This window comes from Megascapheus bottae, chromosome 20 (assembly GCF_031878675.1).
Source record: "Megascapheus bottae isolate mThoBot1 chromosome 20, mThoBot2.hap1, whole genome shotgun sequence".
Classification (NCBI taxonomy): Eukaryota; Metazoa; Chordata; class Mammalia; order Rodentia; family Geomyidae; genus Megascapheus; species Megascapheus bottae.
The window spans coordinates 15,958,081-15,977,618 of NC_143528.1; the positions used below are offsets into that span (position 1 = coordinate 15,958,081).

The following is a 19,538-nucleotide window of genomic DNA, read 5'->3' on the forward strand; positions in this document are numbered from 1 at the left end:
ACAGAAACTCAAACTTATCAACTGTGGCTACTACAAAGACAAACTGTAATTCTAAGACAAAAATGGAAAGTTGCTTCATCATGTAGTTCAAAAGCCACAATAAATTACAAATGTATTAGTCTTAGAATAACATCTATAGAAAAGAGAAATACGATTTCTTCTTCCTTCTGCTGTGGTGTGGGTTTTTGTGGGTCGTGGGGCTTGAACTCTGGGCTGGGGCATTGTCCTTCAGCTGAAGAGCTCAAGGATAGCACTCTACCCCTTAAGCCACAGAGGCACTTTGGATTTTTCAGGTGGTTAATTGGAGATAAGGAGTCTTAGGGACTTTTGTGCCCAGGGCTGGCTTTGAACCATGATCCTCATATTTCAGCCTTGTGAGTAGGATTACATGTGTGAGACACCTGCAGTCTGGCTGTGGTATGGGGTTTGATCTTATATATGCCGGGCAAATTACATCCCTATCCTGGGTATTTCCAAATTAAGCCCAGGTTAACTATGAACTTGAGATCTCACTACTTTTACAGCCAGAGTGCTGGTAAGCTATATGGAATGCAATTCATTATCTTAGTTCTAACAAAATACACCATCACTGTTGAAATGCAGAAGGAACAGAAACTGTTCATTAAAAACTAGTAATTTACAAAAGCAATCATTCAATACTCAGATACTCAAGGCTACTGGCATGAACTTGGAGATAAATATAACTATATAGACATGATGGGATATATATTCTATAGACATTTATGTATAGATCAACATGTATCTATGATATACAAAGACTCAACTTGTTTAACTTGACATTTGAAATATGTAAAAAATTCAGTTAATTTTGTGTGTGTGCGTGTGTGGCATAGGGCTTGAACTCCACCTGGGTGCTGTCCCTGAGTTCTTTAGCTCAGGGCTATGGCCCTATCCGTGAGCAAAGCACCACTCCTTGTTTTCTAGAGGCTAACTCAAGATGAGTCTCAGGTACTTTTGTGCCTGGGCTGGCTTTGAACCTTGATCCTCAGATATCAGCCTTCTGAGTAGCTAGGATTACAGGAATCAGCCTCCGCACCCAACTTAATAAAAATCTTTTAACATTAAAAAAAAAAAAAAGCAAGCCAGGCGCAGCAGCTCACACCTGTAATCCTAGCTATTCAGGAGGCTGAGATCTGAGGTTCAAAGCCATCCTGGGCACTAAGATTCTTGAGACTCTTATCTCTAATTAACCACCAGAAAACTGGAAGTGGCGCTGTGGCTCAAGGGGTAGGGGGATGACCTTGAGCTGAAGAGCTCAGGGACAACACCCAGGCCCAGATTTCAAGTCCCACAACCAACAAGACAAAACAAACAACCCCCCAAACTCTACACCATTCATGAAGCTACTGAGTTGTTTTTGTTGCCTCAATAAAAGTACTTAATATCCTCATATTTATTTCCAAAAGAAAAATCACTAGACAACAAACAACATATAAGAAAACATTTCTGAAGCCTTTATTTACAAAAGCTTTAAAAACAAATACCCTCTGTTTTTTCAAATAATGTTCTGTTTAAAAAGGACCACCCAGTACAGCATTGTAATATCATGAATATAATAAAGAATGTACAAGGGAAACAAACTAATCTTGCTAACATCTGGAGATTTGCTAATGTTACTAATGTTACTGATTGAAGTGTAGATAACGCATTATGACTTGTAGTCCATCACTTCGGGTAGACTTAATGATTACCAAAAAGTCTTCCTACACATGCTCTGGCCTGGTCACATATTCTGCCTGGCTAAATATTTCACAGTCTCTTTTGTCAATATATATAAAATAGATTGTAGAGATATACACAAAAAAATAAACAAGCATTACACTCCTCAGGTAACTATTAGCTATATATGTATATATATATTGTATTTTGTTGTTTTGCACCAAATCTCTCCATTATTTTTGTAGCTATGAAAGCACAAATTTTGACTCTTAATTTGATAAATTTGATATAAAATATACCTAAAAACTTGTTATCTTTGGACTTTAATGAAATTGATTTGTATAATCAACAAATCAAGAACATCATAAGTATGGCTATAAAATTAAAAAAGAGATAATAAAGGTAAGCATTTATAGAATAAAGAAACCAGATAAAGGGAAATGTATCATAAAATAACTGTAGCTTCACAATCTTGAATGCCAGCTTCCTGGTAGACACTAAATGTCCATTCACAAGGGCCTTTTCCTGAAGGGTGTAAAGCTGTTTGAAAGTTCTCCAGTCACAGAGCAGCCTACACATGCCAACTAGAAATGACACACATGAGATGTGCTTGTAAGATTAAACACTACATATAGAAACAGTAGTTACTAAGCTCCTCAGTAGTTCCTTGTCTTTTGGCTGTTGTTAGTCTTGCTGAATCAACAGTTTGCACAATACAAGTACTATATTCTGTAGGTCAAAAACAAGCAAATACTGTATAAAATTGGCCGATGGTCATTTTCCCAGCTAAGAGCAAGAAAAATCACAATTTCTGAGATAAAACAGAGGACTGGAATCACTCTCTAAAGTGCAAAATTGATGGTCCATACTCTCAAATACTTAAAAACTCCCGCAGAATGGAAGGGAAAGACATGAAACAGGGAAATAAATTACAGGTGATATTAATTAATTTAGGACTGGAGGGAGGGGAAGCTCAAGTAGGCAGTTTATCAAATTATTCAGTATGATGATTTCCCCACTCGGTCACACATACTTGCTAACACATACATTAAATTAAGGCCAAATTTAACCTGAATGTACTTCTACTCATTAAGTTCTGAGATAGGATCAGTCATACTTAGTTCTGAAAGGCAGAAAATAAAATGTGCCATGAAAGGTGGAGAAAAGGTTTTGTATAATGTTCAAGGAATCCAAACAGAGATAAAACCTATATACAAGCTTGTGTGTAGCTCAAATAAAATAAAAAATAAAAGGATTATTTCATGTCATGACTGCTTGTTGGCTTCCTCTTCATATGCATTCCCTGTGCCATTCTGTACATAGGATGAACCGGAACCAAGGCCATACAAGTGACCACAATATTTGGCATCATCAATGTGATCTTCAAAGAACATCTAGAAAGAAAATTTTGAAGGAAAAAAAATTATCAATAACACTTGAAATTTAAATTTCAGCAATAAAAGTATTGACTGTTTATTAGCTATAATGACAACTCTTTTCTATGGTATTTTTTTGAAGTCATTTACTGATATTTAACAAATAAAGATCAATGTCTTCAACAAGTACAAAGCTTAAAAGAAACTTAAAAAAAGTAAAAATACACATTTTTCTCATTAATATTTATATCACTTTTGTAAGCATGGAAAAAAGGGCAGACGGTTGATTCAATTATTAATCCTCAACAAAATGAATGAAAAAACAGCAAATAATGGGGAGCAATGAAGGCTTCAGGTTGCCTTGAGTGTATCTGCCAGGCTAAGGAGTGACTAGAAATAAACTCTGAACATGTCATATTAACATCTGAACATTATTTTCCTGGAGGAAAGAAAAACAAGAGTATCAAATGAGTGCCAGAAATCCACCAATAATTACTGAGGCATTAAAAAAAAAAGGCAAGGTGAAATATTCACTCAAAAATGTTTTAATTGTATAATTTTACACTGGGAAGGAGCATAAAAAATATTTACTTGTTGGGGACAGGAATGAGGCCTAGTGGTAGAGTGCTTGCCTAGCATGCGTGGAGATTGGGTTCAATTCCTTGCTGTTATATATAAAGATAAAAGCTAAAGTGGTAGAGTAGAGCTCTAGCCTTGAGAAAGCCTAAGGACAGCGCTCAGGCCCTGAATTCAAGCCCCAGGACTGGCAAAAACAGAAACAAAAATAAAAACGTACGCTTTGTACGACCACTCAAAGAAAATTAAATAGAATAAATAAAGAAAATAAAATAGAATTCCACACCAAGTATTTTGCAGCAAGCTTTTTTTTTTCCCCCTGGTCAGTTGTGGGGCTTGAACTCCGGGCCTGGGCACCATCCCCAAGCTCTTTAACTCAAGGCTACTGCCCTACCACATTGAACCACAGGGCCACTTAAGTAAAAAGCTTTTTATATGCAAGTCCTATTTTGTTTTTTACAACCAATTTTCTTTTATGAAATATACTTAAACATATTAATTACATAACCTAAGAGTCAACTCACATTTCATTCTCCCATACATAATAATTTTATATTTGAAGTATATGACTTCTGTTTGTTTTAACTTAAGGACTTGCCAATATGGATTATGTGTCAAAAGACTAGATATGTCTATCTCACTGCTTTGGAATTCAAAATCACTTCCAAAGCTCACTCCAAAAAAGATTTCTTTTAAAAATCTTCAAAGTACTGAGACTGGCACAAACAAATACAATTTCCTGATTTGACAGAAAGAACACTGATGAATCTAAGAGCAAATTCTGGAGTCCCACCATTAACACGTTGAATTTAGATCAAAGTTACTAGCTACTGGTCTGTTTTCACTCATGTGAAATAATACAGTTGGATCTACATTATTTCTAGGAAAGTTTAAATTTTTACTTTTTGGGTAGCACTGGTTTGAACTCACTACTGCCAGATAAGCCTCCTGCTACTTGAGCCACATCCTTTGTCCTTAAATTTACATATTTACTACAGGAAGTACTTATTTTTTTTTTTTTAGGAAGTACTTATTTTTCCATTCCTTCCTGAATTATTTTTTGAGATGACTTACTCTTGAATACTTTTCACTTGAGTAAGTATGGTGGACATGACTTAATAGGACTTCTAATTATGTGCTGACTTAACATGTTTTTATTGCCCCAAAGTTTTACCATGAAGTGTTTAATGCATTCTACATAACAAATTGAGAAAAAGATACAGATGTCTCCATACTTCTCTCATTTTGAAAAAGGCCATGCCTGTAAGTAATGAATCAGATCCTGCCTGATGTTGTGGTCCTATCCTTTCCAGCTCTAACTGTTCAGCAACTTCCTGTAATCCACCCTAGAAGAAATAGAAAAGGAATGTCAAAGAGAGAAGTACTTCGGTACCTGAAATGACACACATCACAAACTTGGACAGGTAGCCAAGGAAGTATAATATATAAAGACAAACTGAAGAGGGTGGAGAAGAAAGAATTATTACTAATGTGAAAGAAGCCTGTAATTTATCAAAAAGTTAGATCCTATTAGAAAATTTTGTCTACATCACATTTTTAAGGCATGTGTCAGGTATATAACCTTATTAAAGATACAAGGAAAGACCACTGTTATAAGGTTTACTCATAGTCTATTAATCTATCAATCAATACAATACTTAAGTTGGTACAGGTACTTTTATATTTTCTTAGATTTCTACCAATTTATCTCTGAAATATTTTGTTAAATAATTTTGAGAAAACAGTGATAAGTAATTAAATCATTAAGAATCTTCTATAAGATAGAGGATGGATGCAGTGGCTCATGCCTGTAATCTTAGCTACTCATGAGGCTGAGGATCTTGGTTCAAAGCTGGCCCCAGCACTAAAGAACATGAGACTCTTATCTCCAATTAATCACTAGAAAATGGGAAGTGGGACTGTAGCTCAAGAGTAGAGCAGTAGCCTTGATCTGAAGAGCTCAGGAACAGCGCTCCAGGTGGAGTTCAAGCCCCATGACACAAACACACACACACTCAGGAAAAAGACACAGGGAGTGAATTTGATTGGAACATATTATACATGTGTGGAAATGTAACAATGAAATCCACCTCTAATGCAAAGTAATAAAAAAAATTCACTACAGGCTTAACTATAGTTTTATTAATTAAGAAAAAAGTATGTTATATGCGCATGATTTCTTAGTATAATCTATACTCTGTGTAAGATAAAACTTAAGACTTAATGATAGGGAAGAAAGTAATAGTAAAAGACAGGACAAACATAGGGAGAGAGGAAGAAAATGGAGAAGGGCAAATTCCAACAACAAAATAAGTAGACAGTGAAAATTCCTTTTTAAATTCTAAAACCTCTTCTAGCAAATCAGCCTTTCATGAAATAACTTTGCACAGTGCTTTGCACAGCAGTTTCTCTTGTACTAAAAACAGCACAAGGATTAGGTATCATTGCCAGCTGTTTAGGAGAACAAGAGGAAAGAACACAATGGAATGGAATGATTGACTGCAGATCACAAAGCCCCTGGCTTTCCTAATCTAAACTTTAACATAGTAGCCCACATAGGACATAATCGTAATCTTTGATATTGTTAAGACATGCCAAACTTTGACAACTCCTGAAAACAAATTATACAGACATGCCAATTTTATAAAATGTTTCCAAAACCAGATTAAAACAGGGAAGACTTGTAATCACAGTACTGAAATTCATTGGGATAAAAGGTAAACTGAGCTCCTAGGGTATCAAGGATAGTCTACTGCAAGATCATAGCGGGAAGTATTCAAAATATATAAAATTTTATTACTTCCAGCTGCCACTATCACATTTCCGGGCCACATCCTGTATTACAGGCAAACAAACTTTGTATTTCTCATAAGTTTTAGCAATTTTCAGTTTGTCAAAACGTTTCCTTTTTCAATACTTCTATTGTTTCTGCTTTCTTTCTACCATCTCCTGAAAGTTATTTTACTTGTTTTCTAAATCTTGGGAAGGAGAAAACTTGACTAATTCTAATATGAACTGAAAAAGGAACAACATAATCCATAAAACGATCACAATGCCTACATGTGTTTTTGCTTCTTTAGTTATAGCTTAATATACCAGTTCAAGCAGTAAACAAATAAACCCACTGCATTCCCAGGAATCTCTGTCAACATAAGTCCTTAAACAAGGAACATTACAATTTTCTTTATCAAAGAAACTTCTGAAAGAATGTTCCAAAGTAAGATTAAATTCATGTTCAAGCAATATCAGAATTAAGCTATCTAGATGTTACTAAAGCATTTCCTAACAAGTTCACCTATTTTGTGAGGATTGTTTTAGTTATGCAATTGAATCCTTAGAAACAGTTTCACTAAAATTGATCAAAAAAAAAAAACCCCAAAAAACTCTTTCCCCTTATTTATTGCATATGTCTATTGTTTCCTAACTCAAGTTAGTAAGGGCACTCACTTATGCATTGGGAAACTATGAACCGTACAACCATGAGAGCCCAGTAGTCTTCACATTTCTGTTTTGAAGCCTTACTTTGAGATTTTTGCAGCTCTTCATGAGGTATTTCACATCATAAATGACAGGAAAAAATAATCGAAGGATGTCAAAGAAGTCAAGTTCTTCTTCAGGCAAGTTAGAATTGGTCAGGATTTTGATTAAATAGCCAAAGTCATAACCGCTGGAAAAAGATTTAGAATACAGAAGACAATCAATGCCATAGAATGAAAAACTAGATTTCTTCCCAGACAAGTTTTAATAGGCATGTTATAGACAAAGAATGCATTAACAGAAAAGGCACATTAACAGAAGGAAACAATATTTTAAGAATTCTAAAAAGAAAATGCTTTCTACTTACAGATGCTAAAAACTTGTCACCTGATCACAAAATGTCAAAAGCTAGTGAAAAGACTGCCTTCAGAGGGTAAAAATGCAGACCTTGTCACTTGTTAAATGAGGTGATAACATATTTCCACAGACCAAAAAATACCTAACAAAAATATCTCCATTCTCCTTAAATGACTTAAGTATATTCTCTGCCCTTTCAATTGTGCCTATGGCATTATTTGAAGTGAGATTAATAAAAAAGTTGCACTTCTAAGAAATGAACATGATAGTGAGGACTATTATCTTGGATAATAAAGCAAGCTCTCTGAAATTAAGATTTCTTACCATGTATTATCAATCTCCAATCCTATATGCTACTCCTTTTCTTTTGTTGCCAGTCCCAGGGCTTGAACTCAGGGCCTGACACTGTCCTTGAGGTTTCTCAAGTCTACCACTTGAGCCACAGCACCACAGCTGCCTTTTTTTCTATGTATGTAGCACTGAGGAATCAAACGCTGATCTTCATGCATGCTAGGAAAGCAAGGGCCAAAATCCAGGCCCAGTTACTCCTTTTCTTTGACTACCTTTCTGTTAAAGAGCTTTGACTGCAAGCCTGTCATGAAGACCCTAACTCCTAGAGCTTTTTTAGGTCACACAAATTGTTAGCTTATAATAAATATTGCCTGCTCCATCGAGTCAAAGGGCAGTATTCATATATTTACAATCTTTTGATCACTTATAGTTGGAACTGAAATATCTAGTACATACATACTTAGTATTTACAGTTTAGGACTAATTTTAAAAATTTGTAAACTTAGTTTAACAAAGAAAATGAAACATAGAAAAGTCAAATAAATCTTGTCATGGTAAATATAATATAGCCCAATCTAGATTTAAATTTTAAGAACGTCATGAATCTGGTTTTATTCATCTTAATACTCTCAAGGCCTAACACACAGTATTTTCTTACAGAATTTCTTGACTAAAGAATTCCTATTCCTTAGATAGTAAAACATATTGTCATTGTTTTATATCCTGAGTAGGAACATAAAAAGAACTGGACAAATGTCCCATAACAAATTTTGTTCTTGACTCTTACATACAACTTCAAGTGAGAGATAGAGGGAAATGATGCCAAGTGAGAACTGTACATTTAGTACTTTTATCTTGAGTGTGGCCTATGACATAGGTTAGATTCCTCAGTACCACATGCACAGAAAAAACCAGAAGTGGTGTTGCAGCTCAAGTTGTAGAGCACTAGCTTTGTGAAAGCGCAAGGACAGTAACCAGGCTGAAGTTCAAGCCCCTAGTACTGGCCAAAAAGAAAACTTAAACGGTTTAATATCAGATTTTATAATAGGAACAGTCCCTTTCTGTTATCATTCCACGGGGTATAGGTAAAAAATCTGAAGGGTACAGGAGATTTATATTGTTTTTAAGATTCCCAAGATCCCTTTTAGTTTCAAACTGCCCATTTAGCTTTATATAGGAAAATGCTTTCTTATACCTGGAAATCTTGTTGAACAACAGTAAATTTACTTCCTTTCTAAAAATTTTCTGTAAAATTTAATCTAGTTTACTTATATAAAAAATTAAGTATACTATTATTGATTACTAAAACAAATCTGTTAAGTTATTTCATCTATAGGAAGTCTTATCACCCTGGGTAAAACAAGAAAGTGAAATCCACCCACACCAGTTTTTCTGTTTATCTCCACAGCATTTTCTACTATCATACCACAACATACACATTAGTTTATTTACTTATTTATTTTTGTTGTTTGTGGGGCTTGGATTCTGGGCCTGGACACTGTTTCTGAGCTCTTCAGCTCAAGGCTACTGCCCTACCCTTTGAACCACAGGCGATTTCTGTATTTTTGGTGCTTAACTGGAGATGAGTCTCTCAGTCTTTAGTGTCTTTAGTACAAGGGCTGGCTTTGAACTGCTATACTCAGATCTCAGTCTCTTGAGTAGCTAGGATTACAGGCTTGAGCTACCGTACCCCACTAGTTTATTATTATTATTTTTCCAGTCCTGGTGCTTAGGGCCTGAGCACTGTCCTTGGGCTTTCTCAAGGCTAGCACTCTACCACTTGAGCCAAAGCACCACTTCTGGTTATTTTGTTTTTTTTTTTTTTCCCTATGCATGTGGTACGAAGGAATTGAACCCTGGTTTTCTTGAATGCTAGGCAAGCTCTCTACCACTAGGCCAAACTCCTGGCCCTACATTAGTTTGTTTTTAAAAAGCTATTTACTCTGTACAATGTAAAGGCAATGAAGATAAATCTTTTAGTCTGTTTTGGTCACGGCTTGATTCTTAGAATGTCTTTTTACCTATGAAATGATAACCATTTGACCCCTTCACAGAGGACCACTCCTGAAGTCATAAGAAGTTCTGCAAAGTACTGGGTCTCAATTCCTTCTTCTTCATGTTTTTTAAACTGGATACCTGATGTTGTTAGTAGCTCTATAGAATCCTGAGCATACATGTCCTCCCTGGCAGGAGAAACAGAAAGATAACATTCAGAAGTGTCATTACTTCAAACAGTTTTATTTTCTTCTTCTCCCATATACATCCACAACTACAATGCCAGAAATAGGACTGGCTTGGATCCAACTGTTTTACATCTAGGAAAGGAAAACATGCAATGATGAGATTTTAACCTTTACTATCAACTCAATTCCAATAGCCTTCTATATATTACACAAATTCACCTGGGCTTGAAAGAGGTATTCTATTCACCTGAACTACTACTGTAGTGACAGACACATTCTTTTCAAGGGCTTTCACTCTCTGCAGCCATTCCAATGCTGGCAGATGGAGTTGCAGCCATAGCTATGAGGGACTAAAGCCCTTCTCTCAAGCTCTCAGCAGAAGCAGAAAGAAGGCACCAAAGGGAAATATCTTGTGTGACTGAGATAAATTGTAGTCAATCTCAAAGAAAAAGATGCCTCCTCTCACAAATGTCAAACCTTTCAAATGGCTCCAACAAGCAATGAACTGCTTAATTTCCTCTTCCAACTCCCTCAATCCTAAAAGATTATCTACCCATCACACAAAGTCAAGTCACGACATCTTAATATAAATCAGCCCTTCAGAAAGCCATCTTTCCAAGCATAAATACATAAGTACTCAAAGAACTAAATATTTTTAAAAGTTACAAAACTATAGATTCATCTATAAAATAGCAAAGTTAACCACCTTAAAGTTTAACAGAGGATACAAGAACTTTACATCAAAATTTCCTCTGGAAAATAGCTTAGAAAAAAAAAATCAATTCAATTTTCTGCTTTTGTTTTTCCAGTAAAATAACAGGTATTTTTACTTTGCTATATTAAAAACATATACCTAAAACAACAATAATTTATTTCACTTCTCAGGTCATGCTCACTGAGTTTGTTTCAACAACAAACCAAAGGTAAAAGGAAATCGTCTCCAGGTTCACATCACTCAGTAGTATGTTCAATTTACTCTGATTTTGTGCCATCACATTAAACAACAGATTGATAAAATATAACAGGAAGTATTGTACTACTTAAATCAGTATTTTCGAAACTTGCCCAATGATTATCATCCAGAGAACTTACCAACAATATGGATTCCCAGGTCCCATTGAAGTCCCAGACCTATTGAATCACAATTCCCAGGTGAGACCTGGATGAGTACTTCAAACATTTTTGTAATCAAGTAAGTTTGGTAAACAAAAGATATGTGTACCATTATTTCTCTCTCTCTCTCTCTAGATAGGATAGTAACATACCTTAATTCAGCTAAATCTATGTGCTCTCATCTATCCTTTTCTGATGATATCCATTTCAAGTCTTAAGCCTTTTCATTATGCCTTTCTCATCCTCAAAAATCCTTATTTCAGTGATAGCACTGAAATAATTAAGACTCAATACATAACTATAGATCAACTACTAAAATTTAATATAGTAAGATATCTGTCACAACTGAGCATTAATGAAAAGTATATAGAAATCTCTATAGAATAGTTCCTCTAAGAGCAAAGATACATGGCCATCTTTCTCAAGTAATAACCTGAAGACAGAAATGAATACTAGTCAGAAAATGTATTGAAATAATCTTCCTACAAATATAAAATTTGCCTACTAGAAAAATTCAGAATTCTAAACTCATAGCTTCCATTCAATTTCAAACCACTCGCACTCGCAACTTACAAATTCACTTACAAACTCAGAATTTATAGTCTTTTCAACAAGTTTACTCAAGAGTTTTCTTAATATTAACTTTCTTAAAAATAAATGCCATATACTAAAAATATCTACTAAAAATTAGTTAAAATATATGAAAATGGAAACAGTCCAATATACAGAGATTAGCTAAATTCATTTAATCCGTTCATTCATGCAAAAATGCTCCAAATATGCAAAGGCTATGAAAGACAAAAATAAAATTATTTGTAAGTTTAAAAAAAAAATACCTTCATGGCTGGGAGTTTGGCCTAGTGGTATAGAGTGCTGGCCTAGCATGAAAGAAGACCTAGGTTTGATTCCTGAGCTCTTTAACTCAAAGCTACCACCTTACCCTTGAGCCAAGCCCCACTTCCATTTTCTAGATGTTAGTCTCTCAGGTCCTTTTGTGCCCTGTCTGGCTTTGAACCTTGATCCTCAGATCTCAGCCTCCTGAGTAGCTAGGATTACAGGCATGAGCCACCACACTCGGCAAGATCTCTATTTTCAATAAAATCCTCTAAGTGGTGGCTGAAGATACAGACACTTGTTGAGTTACAAGAAGGTCATATACCCATATACCTATGATGACTTGAACAAAATGTGGGGGGAAATGCTGAACTTAAAGAACATTATAGTTTAGCAGCATGGATTATTATTAACTGGTTATACTCGTAATTTCATAGCTGTTAAAATTCTGTTGAACCTCCTGAGTAATCAGGATTACAGGTTATAGGGGTTACAGGCGTGAGTTACAGCACTAGTTTGATTTCTTTGTATCAACAAGTCCACAGGGCCATGCAAGGTGGCTCATGCCTGTAATCCCAGCTACTCAGGAGGCTAAGATCTGAGGATCATTGTTCAAAGCCAGCCCAGGCACTAATGAACGTGAGACTTTATCTCCAATTAATCACTAGAAAACAAGAAGTAGGGTTATGGCTCAAGGGGTAGAGCAGTAGCCTTGAGCTGAAGCACCCAGGAACAGCACTCAGGCCCAGAGTTCAAGCCCCACAACCAACAATTAAAAAAAAAAATTCACAGGCTTCGATGTTAGGAACAGCCTTATTAATGACTCTAAAGATGCCAACTTAAGTGGTTAACTCACAAATATTAATACCCAAATAGATATGAAAAAATAAGAATACTCTAATGATACTGACAAATTTTAGCTGAATTACACATCTTACAGTTCTGACTATAACCTGAGTTTAATAGATCATTAAATCCAACTCTGATTTAGAACACTGGATTAGTCATTGTGCTTCTAGATTCAATCTTTTTATACTATTGATTAGTAGTAAATCAATAAGCACAATGGAATAAAAACTTTACACAGCTTTAAAATAAACATAAAAAATTGTTTGATTCCAAGTTCACAATTAATGTAGTAACCAACATTAAAATTCTATGTAGAAAACTTATTTGTATATAAATCCAATTCATTTCAACTGGGCCACTATTACAAATAGTGACATTACATTGACAGTTTCTAGATTCATAGATTTTTGAAGACTGCTTATTAGCAACCTAGTTAAATAGGTTATTTTGATCTCAGATGCTTTTGACTTTATATTTTGAAGCATCACTGTACAGTCATATGAAATGCATTTTAAACACAAAAGTTTTCATCTTTGAAGTCTTTACAACAACAACAAAAAAGACAATGATTTAGTGATCAGTTTGGAAGAAACTTGAACAATGAGATGATAACTACTGGAGGAGTTGAGAAGGATTCAAGGCAATTTTCACTGAGTTTTAGACTTGGAGCATTTATGAACATTCATACTGGAGAGTATGAATCTATAAACACACAAGAGTCACACTTAACAAAACACAATTGTAAGTCCTGATTATTGTACCACTGCCAGATACCATTACCTTCTAAACTTATCTCTCCTGCTTCTCCTTAGCTCTTGTGTTAAAAATCAAAATCTTACACTGGTGCTTCTCTTAATTGTCCTGCTACTTTTGTTACTAGTAGACCATCTTTTGTTACATTTGATCACCTTACATAAGTACAACTTGAATACATCAATACTGCAGCATAGTTACAATATATTACATATTCTTCTTGTAAGTAATCTGCTCTTGCCCCATACTAAACAAGCCAAACTTCCTCAGCTTTAATAAGGAAACAGAAATATGAAAATGAAGTTTAGATTTAGGGCTTGAGTTAAGAATTCAGATTCCCACAGGTAGGTTTGAGGATGCTATTATTTTTGGTAATTAACTGTAATACAATTTTCTTTAAGAAGATGAGTATCATAACAAAGAAGTCGGTATTGGGCTGCGAACATAGCTGAGTGATGGCATGTTTGCCTTATGCAAGGCTGATTTTGATGCCCAGCTACCTGTTCTTAAAGTATGTATTTCAAACATTAAAGGCTCTGAAAATAAAATGTTCAAAGTATAAAATTAATGTTCTATGACTATTTTTCTATTAAGAAACATTTTCAATACCCAAGATTTTGGTGCTGGGAATGTAGTTCAGTGGTAAGCTATTGCCTATTATGAATGAAACCTTGGGTTCTAAAACAAAAAGTTAGTTTTCAAATTTTCAGGAAAGGTTGTCAGTCACATTTCAAAAACTCTAATAAAAGTAATGGAAGCATGTAAGGTTAAAAAGGCCTCATGATGTCAATTTTTCATCACATTAAAAAAAAACCCAATGTTTGGAAAAATGATAGCAAACTCACGTAGAATTTCACAATATGAACACTTTATTCACTGACTTATTACATGTGGTTTTGACCAAGCACCATTCATTCATGAATAAAAATCGCAAAAAAGCTGGGCGTGGTGGCACACACCTATAATCCCGTCTACTCAGGAGGCTGAGATTTGAGGACCAAGGTGCAAAGCCAGCCTGGGTATGAAAGGACCTGAGACTCTTATCTCCAATTAACCCCAAGAAAACGGGAAGTGGGGCTTGGCTCAAGGGTAGGGCGGTGGCCTTAAGCTGAAGAACTCAGGGACAGCTCCCAGGCTCAGAGTTCAAGCCCCATTACCCATCAAAAAAAAAGTTTCAAAAATAAGTTTTAAATGCATTATAATATAGCTGATTCATACTTATATCACTGCTGTATTACCATCACTTATGTTTAAAGTGTGATTTGTCTATCTTTCTGCCCTTAATTCTGTAAAATTATTCCTTTCTAAAAGTCAAGAAAATAAAAACCACGACACCACTCCCAAGCCAAAACAGGGAATGTGGTCAATTTAACTGACAAAGTAAAAAATTTAGATATGTTGAAAAGTAGCTTTATCTTTAGCAGAAGTTGAGTGGCATTTGGGGGGAAATTTAAGTATCACAGCACATTCAATACGGAACCCTATGCAGCCTGAGCATTAAGAGAGTTTTCTTGAAACCATAAACCCATGGACACTCTCGAGGCAACTATACTTCACAAAAACCAGTTTCTAAAATTAAAAAAAGGTTTGAGTTATATAGTTCCCACTTACGTCAAATTAAATTTAAAATTAAATTGCCAAGTTGAAGTTCCTGGAGGGTATTCTCCCTGCTCATTCATAAATGTCAGTCCTAGCTGAATTATCTTTAACAAGTCTACATTACACCGCAATAGTTGGTACTGATAGTCAGCATTGCTTCTGAATTCTCCAATGGGTCTCGCAACCACACCTGGAAACTCAGTGTCCTGCAAGAGAGTATTAAGATTCATTATTAACCAAGTAATTGCAACCACTAAATTCCTAAAATATGTTTTGTTTCGAGTCAAATAATCCTGTTAGAAATATTCTATATGTTCATTCAATTAGTAAGGGTACTTTTCAACTAGGAAGAATACTTAGAGCCATAAAACTAAACTCCTTCCTGTAGGATGCTATTACTATGAGAAATGGTTAGTATGAATTTCTATTGTATATATTAAAAAAAACCCTCCCCAAAAAGAAAATAATTCCAGGTCTAATTACAAATTCTTTTATTAAAGGGAATGTTGCCTACAAGTTTTTAGGCTTAAATTCAGTGTTTTACTTTTTCTCAACCTTTTTGCTCACCACTTCAGCCATACTTCCAGCTAGCCTTTTGCTAGTTAACTGGGAGATGAAATCTTCTGGACTTTTGTGCTTGGGCTGGCTTCAAGCTGATTCTCCAGGCCTCAGCATCTTGGGTAGCTAGGATTGTAAGTGTAAGCTGCTGGTGCCCAGCCAAATAGTTATATTTTAACCAGTCATCCTGACCTCCTCAAAGGACAATATTTATTTTCATTTGCACTAAAATGTATCAGTTTAATACTATAATTCAAACAATAGCTACTAACAAAAACTAAGTATCAAGTAAGAAACAAAAATTAAAACTTCCTTAAATTTATTTCAGCTCAACATAACTGATTATTGGATACCTAGGGTTGAGGTGGAAAAGGATGTGTGAGACACTAACCCCTTGATTTATGAAGTTAATAATCCAGTGAATCTAAAAAACAGTAAGAGCAGCTGCAAGAGACACACAAAATAGTAAGCAGAAAATTTGTTAATTGCATAAATAGTCCACGCCATTTCAAATAGCATGTACAAAAGCAGATTTGCTTAGCAATACAGCATGTTCATGGAGCTCTAGTAAACTTTTCTTTTGTTGTACTGAAGTTTGAATTCAGGACCTCATGCTTGCTACAACACTGGAGTATTGCTCCAGTCTCCTTCTGCTTTAGATTTTAGGTAGGATCTCATGCTTTTAACCATTGCATTGCCTTGGACTGCAATCCCCACACCTCAGCCATCCTCACAGTTGGGACAAGTCACTCTGATTGTTTTTTGAGATGGAGTCTTGCTAGTTTTGCCTGGGCTAGCTTTGAACCTTAATGTTCCCAATCTTTGCTTCATGAGTAGCTGGGATTACAGGTGCCAACAGATGTCTAAAGTTTCTGTGATAACCGAAAAAATTGCAGACAATGTTTCATAAAACATTATTTGTTTACTCGCTGGCTGGTATAGTTAGCTATATTTTGAGCCCACACTTATAGGTAGGTCCTAAAGTTTTGTTGAAGTGATTTCAAAGAACATCAACATCAAACAACTGCATTCTATAATCATCTCTGAACAGATCAAAAAATGTAAACCATAAAATGACCTAATATCTCAGTTTTCTCATTCCAGCTGAGACTGAAGATATTCAGAGAATTCCTTCAGCTTCCTGACAGCATCTTATGCATAGAAAAGCCCTGTCTTCTAAAAATCTGAATAAAACGACTTGACTAAAGACCAAATCCTAAAGTTGTTTTTTTTTTTTTTTTTTTGGCTTTAACTCAGGACCTGAGCACTATCCTTGGGCTTTCTCAAGGCTAGAGCTCTACCACTTGAGCCATAGCACCATTTCCAACTTTTCTATGTATGTAGTTCCCGGGAATAAACTGTGTCTTCATGCATGCTAGGCAAGCACTCTACAACTAACTAGGCCAAACTCCTGGCCGAATATTGTAATACTCTTCATATACCATAATACTCTTCGAATGTTCTTCAAATGCTTCATAGTTCCCAACTTATTTTCCTTTATTGAAATGCATAACTAAACCCAACTTGCCAAATTACAGTTATGTTTAGAAGAGTTCTGGCTAAAGGAATAAAAGATTAAATTAATCCCCAAGTAAGTTAACTAATTAATTGACTTCCATTCCACCTTTATAAGAAGCTTTTTAAAGATTTGGTCAAATGCATACCATAGCAACATAATTATATTTTCGGATAACTTGACGGATTTTCTTCATCTCTTCATCCAGGTTACAAGCCCAAACTTCACAAATTCTTTGGCTATGATCTACAGTTGCTGCTGGCATAGTGAGGGCTAAAGGAGTCTATATGCCAAGCATCAAAATGTTATACTTGATTGAAGACTTACTTCATAAATATTTTATCCTTTATTAATGGACCTGTCAAAATAAAAACCACCTATATCATAAATTGCACACAGAATTATACTGATAAAAACTGAAGTTACTGTCCATTAAATAAAAATATCAAATTTTTAGTATGTTCCTTTTCTAAAATTGAATAGCTAATTTGTAGGGGGAAAAGATTAGAACAGATTTCTTCTTTGTAGTTTCCGATTTTAAAGTGTACTTAACGCATACACACATCATTTTGAAAATTTCGAATTAAGGAGTGCTATGAGTTCAAGGTACTCTCTGCACAAAACTTCATAAAAACCCACGTTTTTTCAGATAAAAATGAAGTTAATAATACCAGTTGTTACCATGACAGATAGTTTGTGTTTATTCTTCGTTAAGAGAACATTCAAAAACTTTACAGAATCTACTGTACTGGAATTTATTAAAACTAGACTGAAAGAAAAAAAATATTAAATTAATACTCCAACAAAATGGACACAGTGAGTCACACCTGTAATCCCAATCACTTGGAAGGCAGAGATCAGGAGTATAGAGGTTCGAGGCCAGCCAGGCAAAAAGTTAGACTCCATCTCAATTAATGAGCCTGAGAGGTTGGTTCTAGATACAGGATGATGTAGGTAGGAAGATGGAGGTCTGAAGCCCATCCAAGGCAAAAACATGAGAACCTACCTGAAAAATAACTAATGCAAAAAAGGTCTGAGCACTTCTCAAGTGAAAGAGTGACTGTCTAGCAAGTCCTGAGGCCGATTTCAAACCTTTGTGCCTCCAACATAAACAGAGAAACAACTATTTGAATATTTACAACTGCAGGAGGAAGAAAGGCACAAAGATGTTTGCATTAAAAACTTTTATTCCAGCTAGCCACCGGTGGCTCACTTCTGAAATCCTAGCTACTCAGCAGGCTGAGATCCGAGAATCGAGGTTCGAAGCCAGACCTGGCAGAAGTCTAGGAGACTCTCATCGCCAATTAACCACCAGAAGGCCGGAAGTGGCGCTGTGGCTCAAAGTAGAGGAGCGCCAGCCTTGAGCTAAAGAACACCAGGTCAGCTCCCACGTTCTGAGTTCAAGCCCCATAACCGATAAAAAACAGAGAAATAAAGATTCTGCTCCAAACTTCCTAAAAATCAGGGGACTCCCACTGTTGATCAAAGATAAATATATGTATATATATATATATATATCGCATTTCCGGTCCATTGATTCAGGATTCATGCTACACAGCGATGACAGTAATAGCAGAAATCAGTACACTGATCGGGCAGGGAAATTCAAAGCTTTCATTTGAAATGAATTCAAAAAATCCTTCACGATCATTAAAATTTCATGAGGGACCCCCTCCACACTGCGATAAAAGGCCCTGCAGCGCCTGGATTTCTACTGCATTCCAGAACCGCCTCAAGAGGCACCAGAGGCCTTCTCCTTACTTCGGTGGCATCTTCGCGGGCTTCCAAAAAAACAACAAGTAGTCCTATCACAGACAAGTCTTTCCTCCGGCAGAGGGCCGGGACCGTGGCACTGATTAGCCAGATGGGCCGCCAAACACTGCGGGCTCCGGACCGAACCTCGGGACGTAGGCCACCGGGCCCTCCACTCTCAATTTCCGTCCCACCGCGGAGGCCCAGGTACAAAGCCGTGGCGTCATCATCCCACGCCGCCCGCTTGACAAGCCCTCGGCCCGTTACCCGTGCGCCCCCCTCCCCCGCGTCCGGGCACTTTCCTCTTCCCGGGGCACACCCCCCTCCCCGCAACCGCCGCCGCGCACACTCTCCGACTCGCCGTTCCCGCCCCTTCCCCCCTTCTCCTTTCCTCCCCCCTTCCCCCCATCCCCGGGTAGGTCTGAGGCACACGCCAAGATCTACTTGTGTCTCTGAGCTCGCGCTCCTCCTCTTCCTTCTCGCCATAGAGACAGCACCCGGCGGCGGCGGCAGCGGCGGGTGCCCCATAGACTCCTCTCACCCTTCCAGGGGGGAAAAGGGGGAGCCGGAGCTACGCCGCCCCGTGCAACGCCGCCGCTCCTGTGCACGTCCGGGCCCGGTCGC

The 19,538-nt window shown here is 36.5% G+C and overlaps 1 protein-coding gene across 6 annotated transcripts; it reads right to left on the reverse strand.

The window, feature by feature from the left end:
- Positions 1-1,452: 1,452 nt before the first annotated feature.
- Cnot7 (CCR4-NOT transcription complex subunit 7) lies at positions 1,453-19,528 on the reverse strand. Of its 6 annotated transcripts, none has more exons than XM_090354004.1 (8): positions 19,359-19,528; positions 17,311-17,520; positions 15,101-15,294; positions 11,033-11,071; positions 9,779-9,940; positions 7,155-7,299; positions 4,868-4,978; positions 1,453-3,074 (listed from the first exon to the last, which is right to left on the reverse strand). In XM_090354004.1, the coding sequence occupies exons 2-8, from the start codon at positions 17,425-17,427 to the stop codon at positions 2,946-2,948; spliced, it is 897 nt and encodes a 298-aa protein (XP_090210130.1). In that variant the 5' UTR covers positions 17,428-17,520; positions 19,359-19,528; the 3' UTR covers positions 1,453-2,945. The 6 variants fall into 6 exon arrangements, with proteins under 6 accessions (XP_090210130.1, XP_090210126.1, XP_090210125.1 ...); XM_090354000.1 differs by lacking the exon at positions 11,033-11,071 and adding an exon at positions 17,990-18,179; XM_090353999.1 differs by lacking the exon at positions 11,033-11,071.
- Positions 19,529-19,538: the final 10 nt, after the last annotated feature.

Coding starts and splice junctions, on each gene's coding strand:
- Cnot7 (XM_090354004.1), bottom strand. CDS start 17,427: ATGCCAGCAGCAACTGTAGATCATAGCCAAAGAATTTGTGAAGTTTGG. Junction 11,072..15,100: donor AATTTTAAATTTAATTTGAC/GTAAGTGGGAAC, acceptor GTGATTCAATAG/GTCTGGGACTTCAATGGGAC. Junction 7,300..9,778: donor AAATGGTTATCATTTCATAG/GTAAAAAGACAT, acceptor ATCTTTTTCCAG/CGGTTATGACTTTGGCTATT.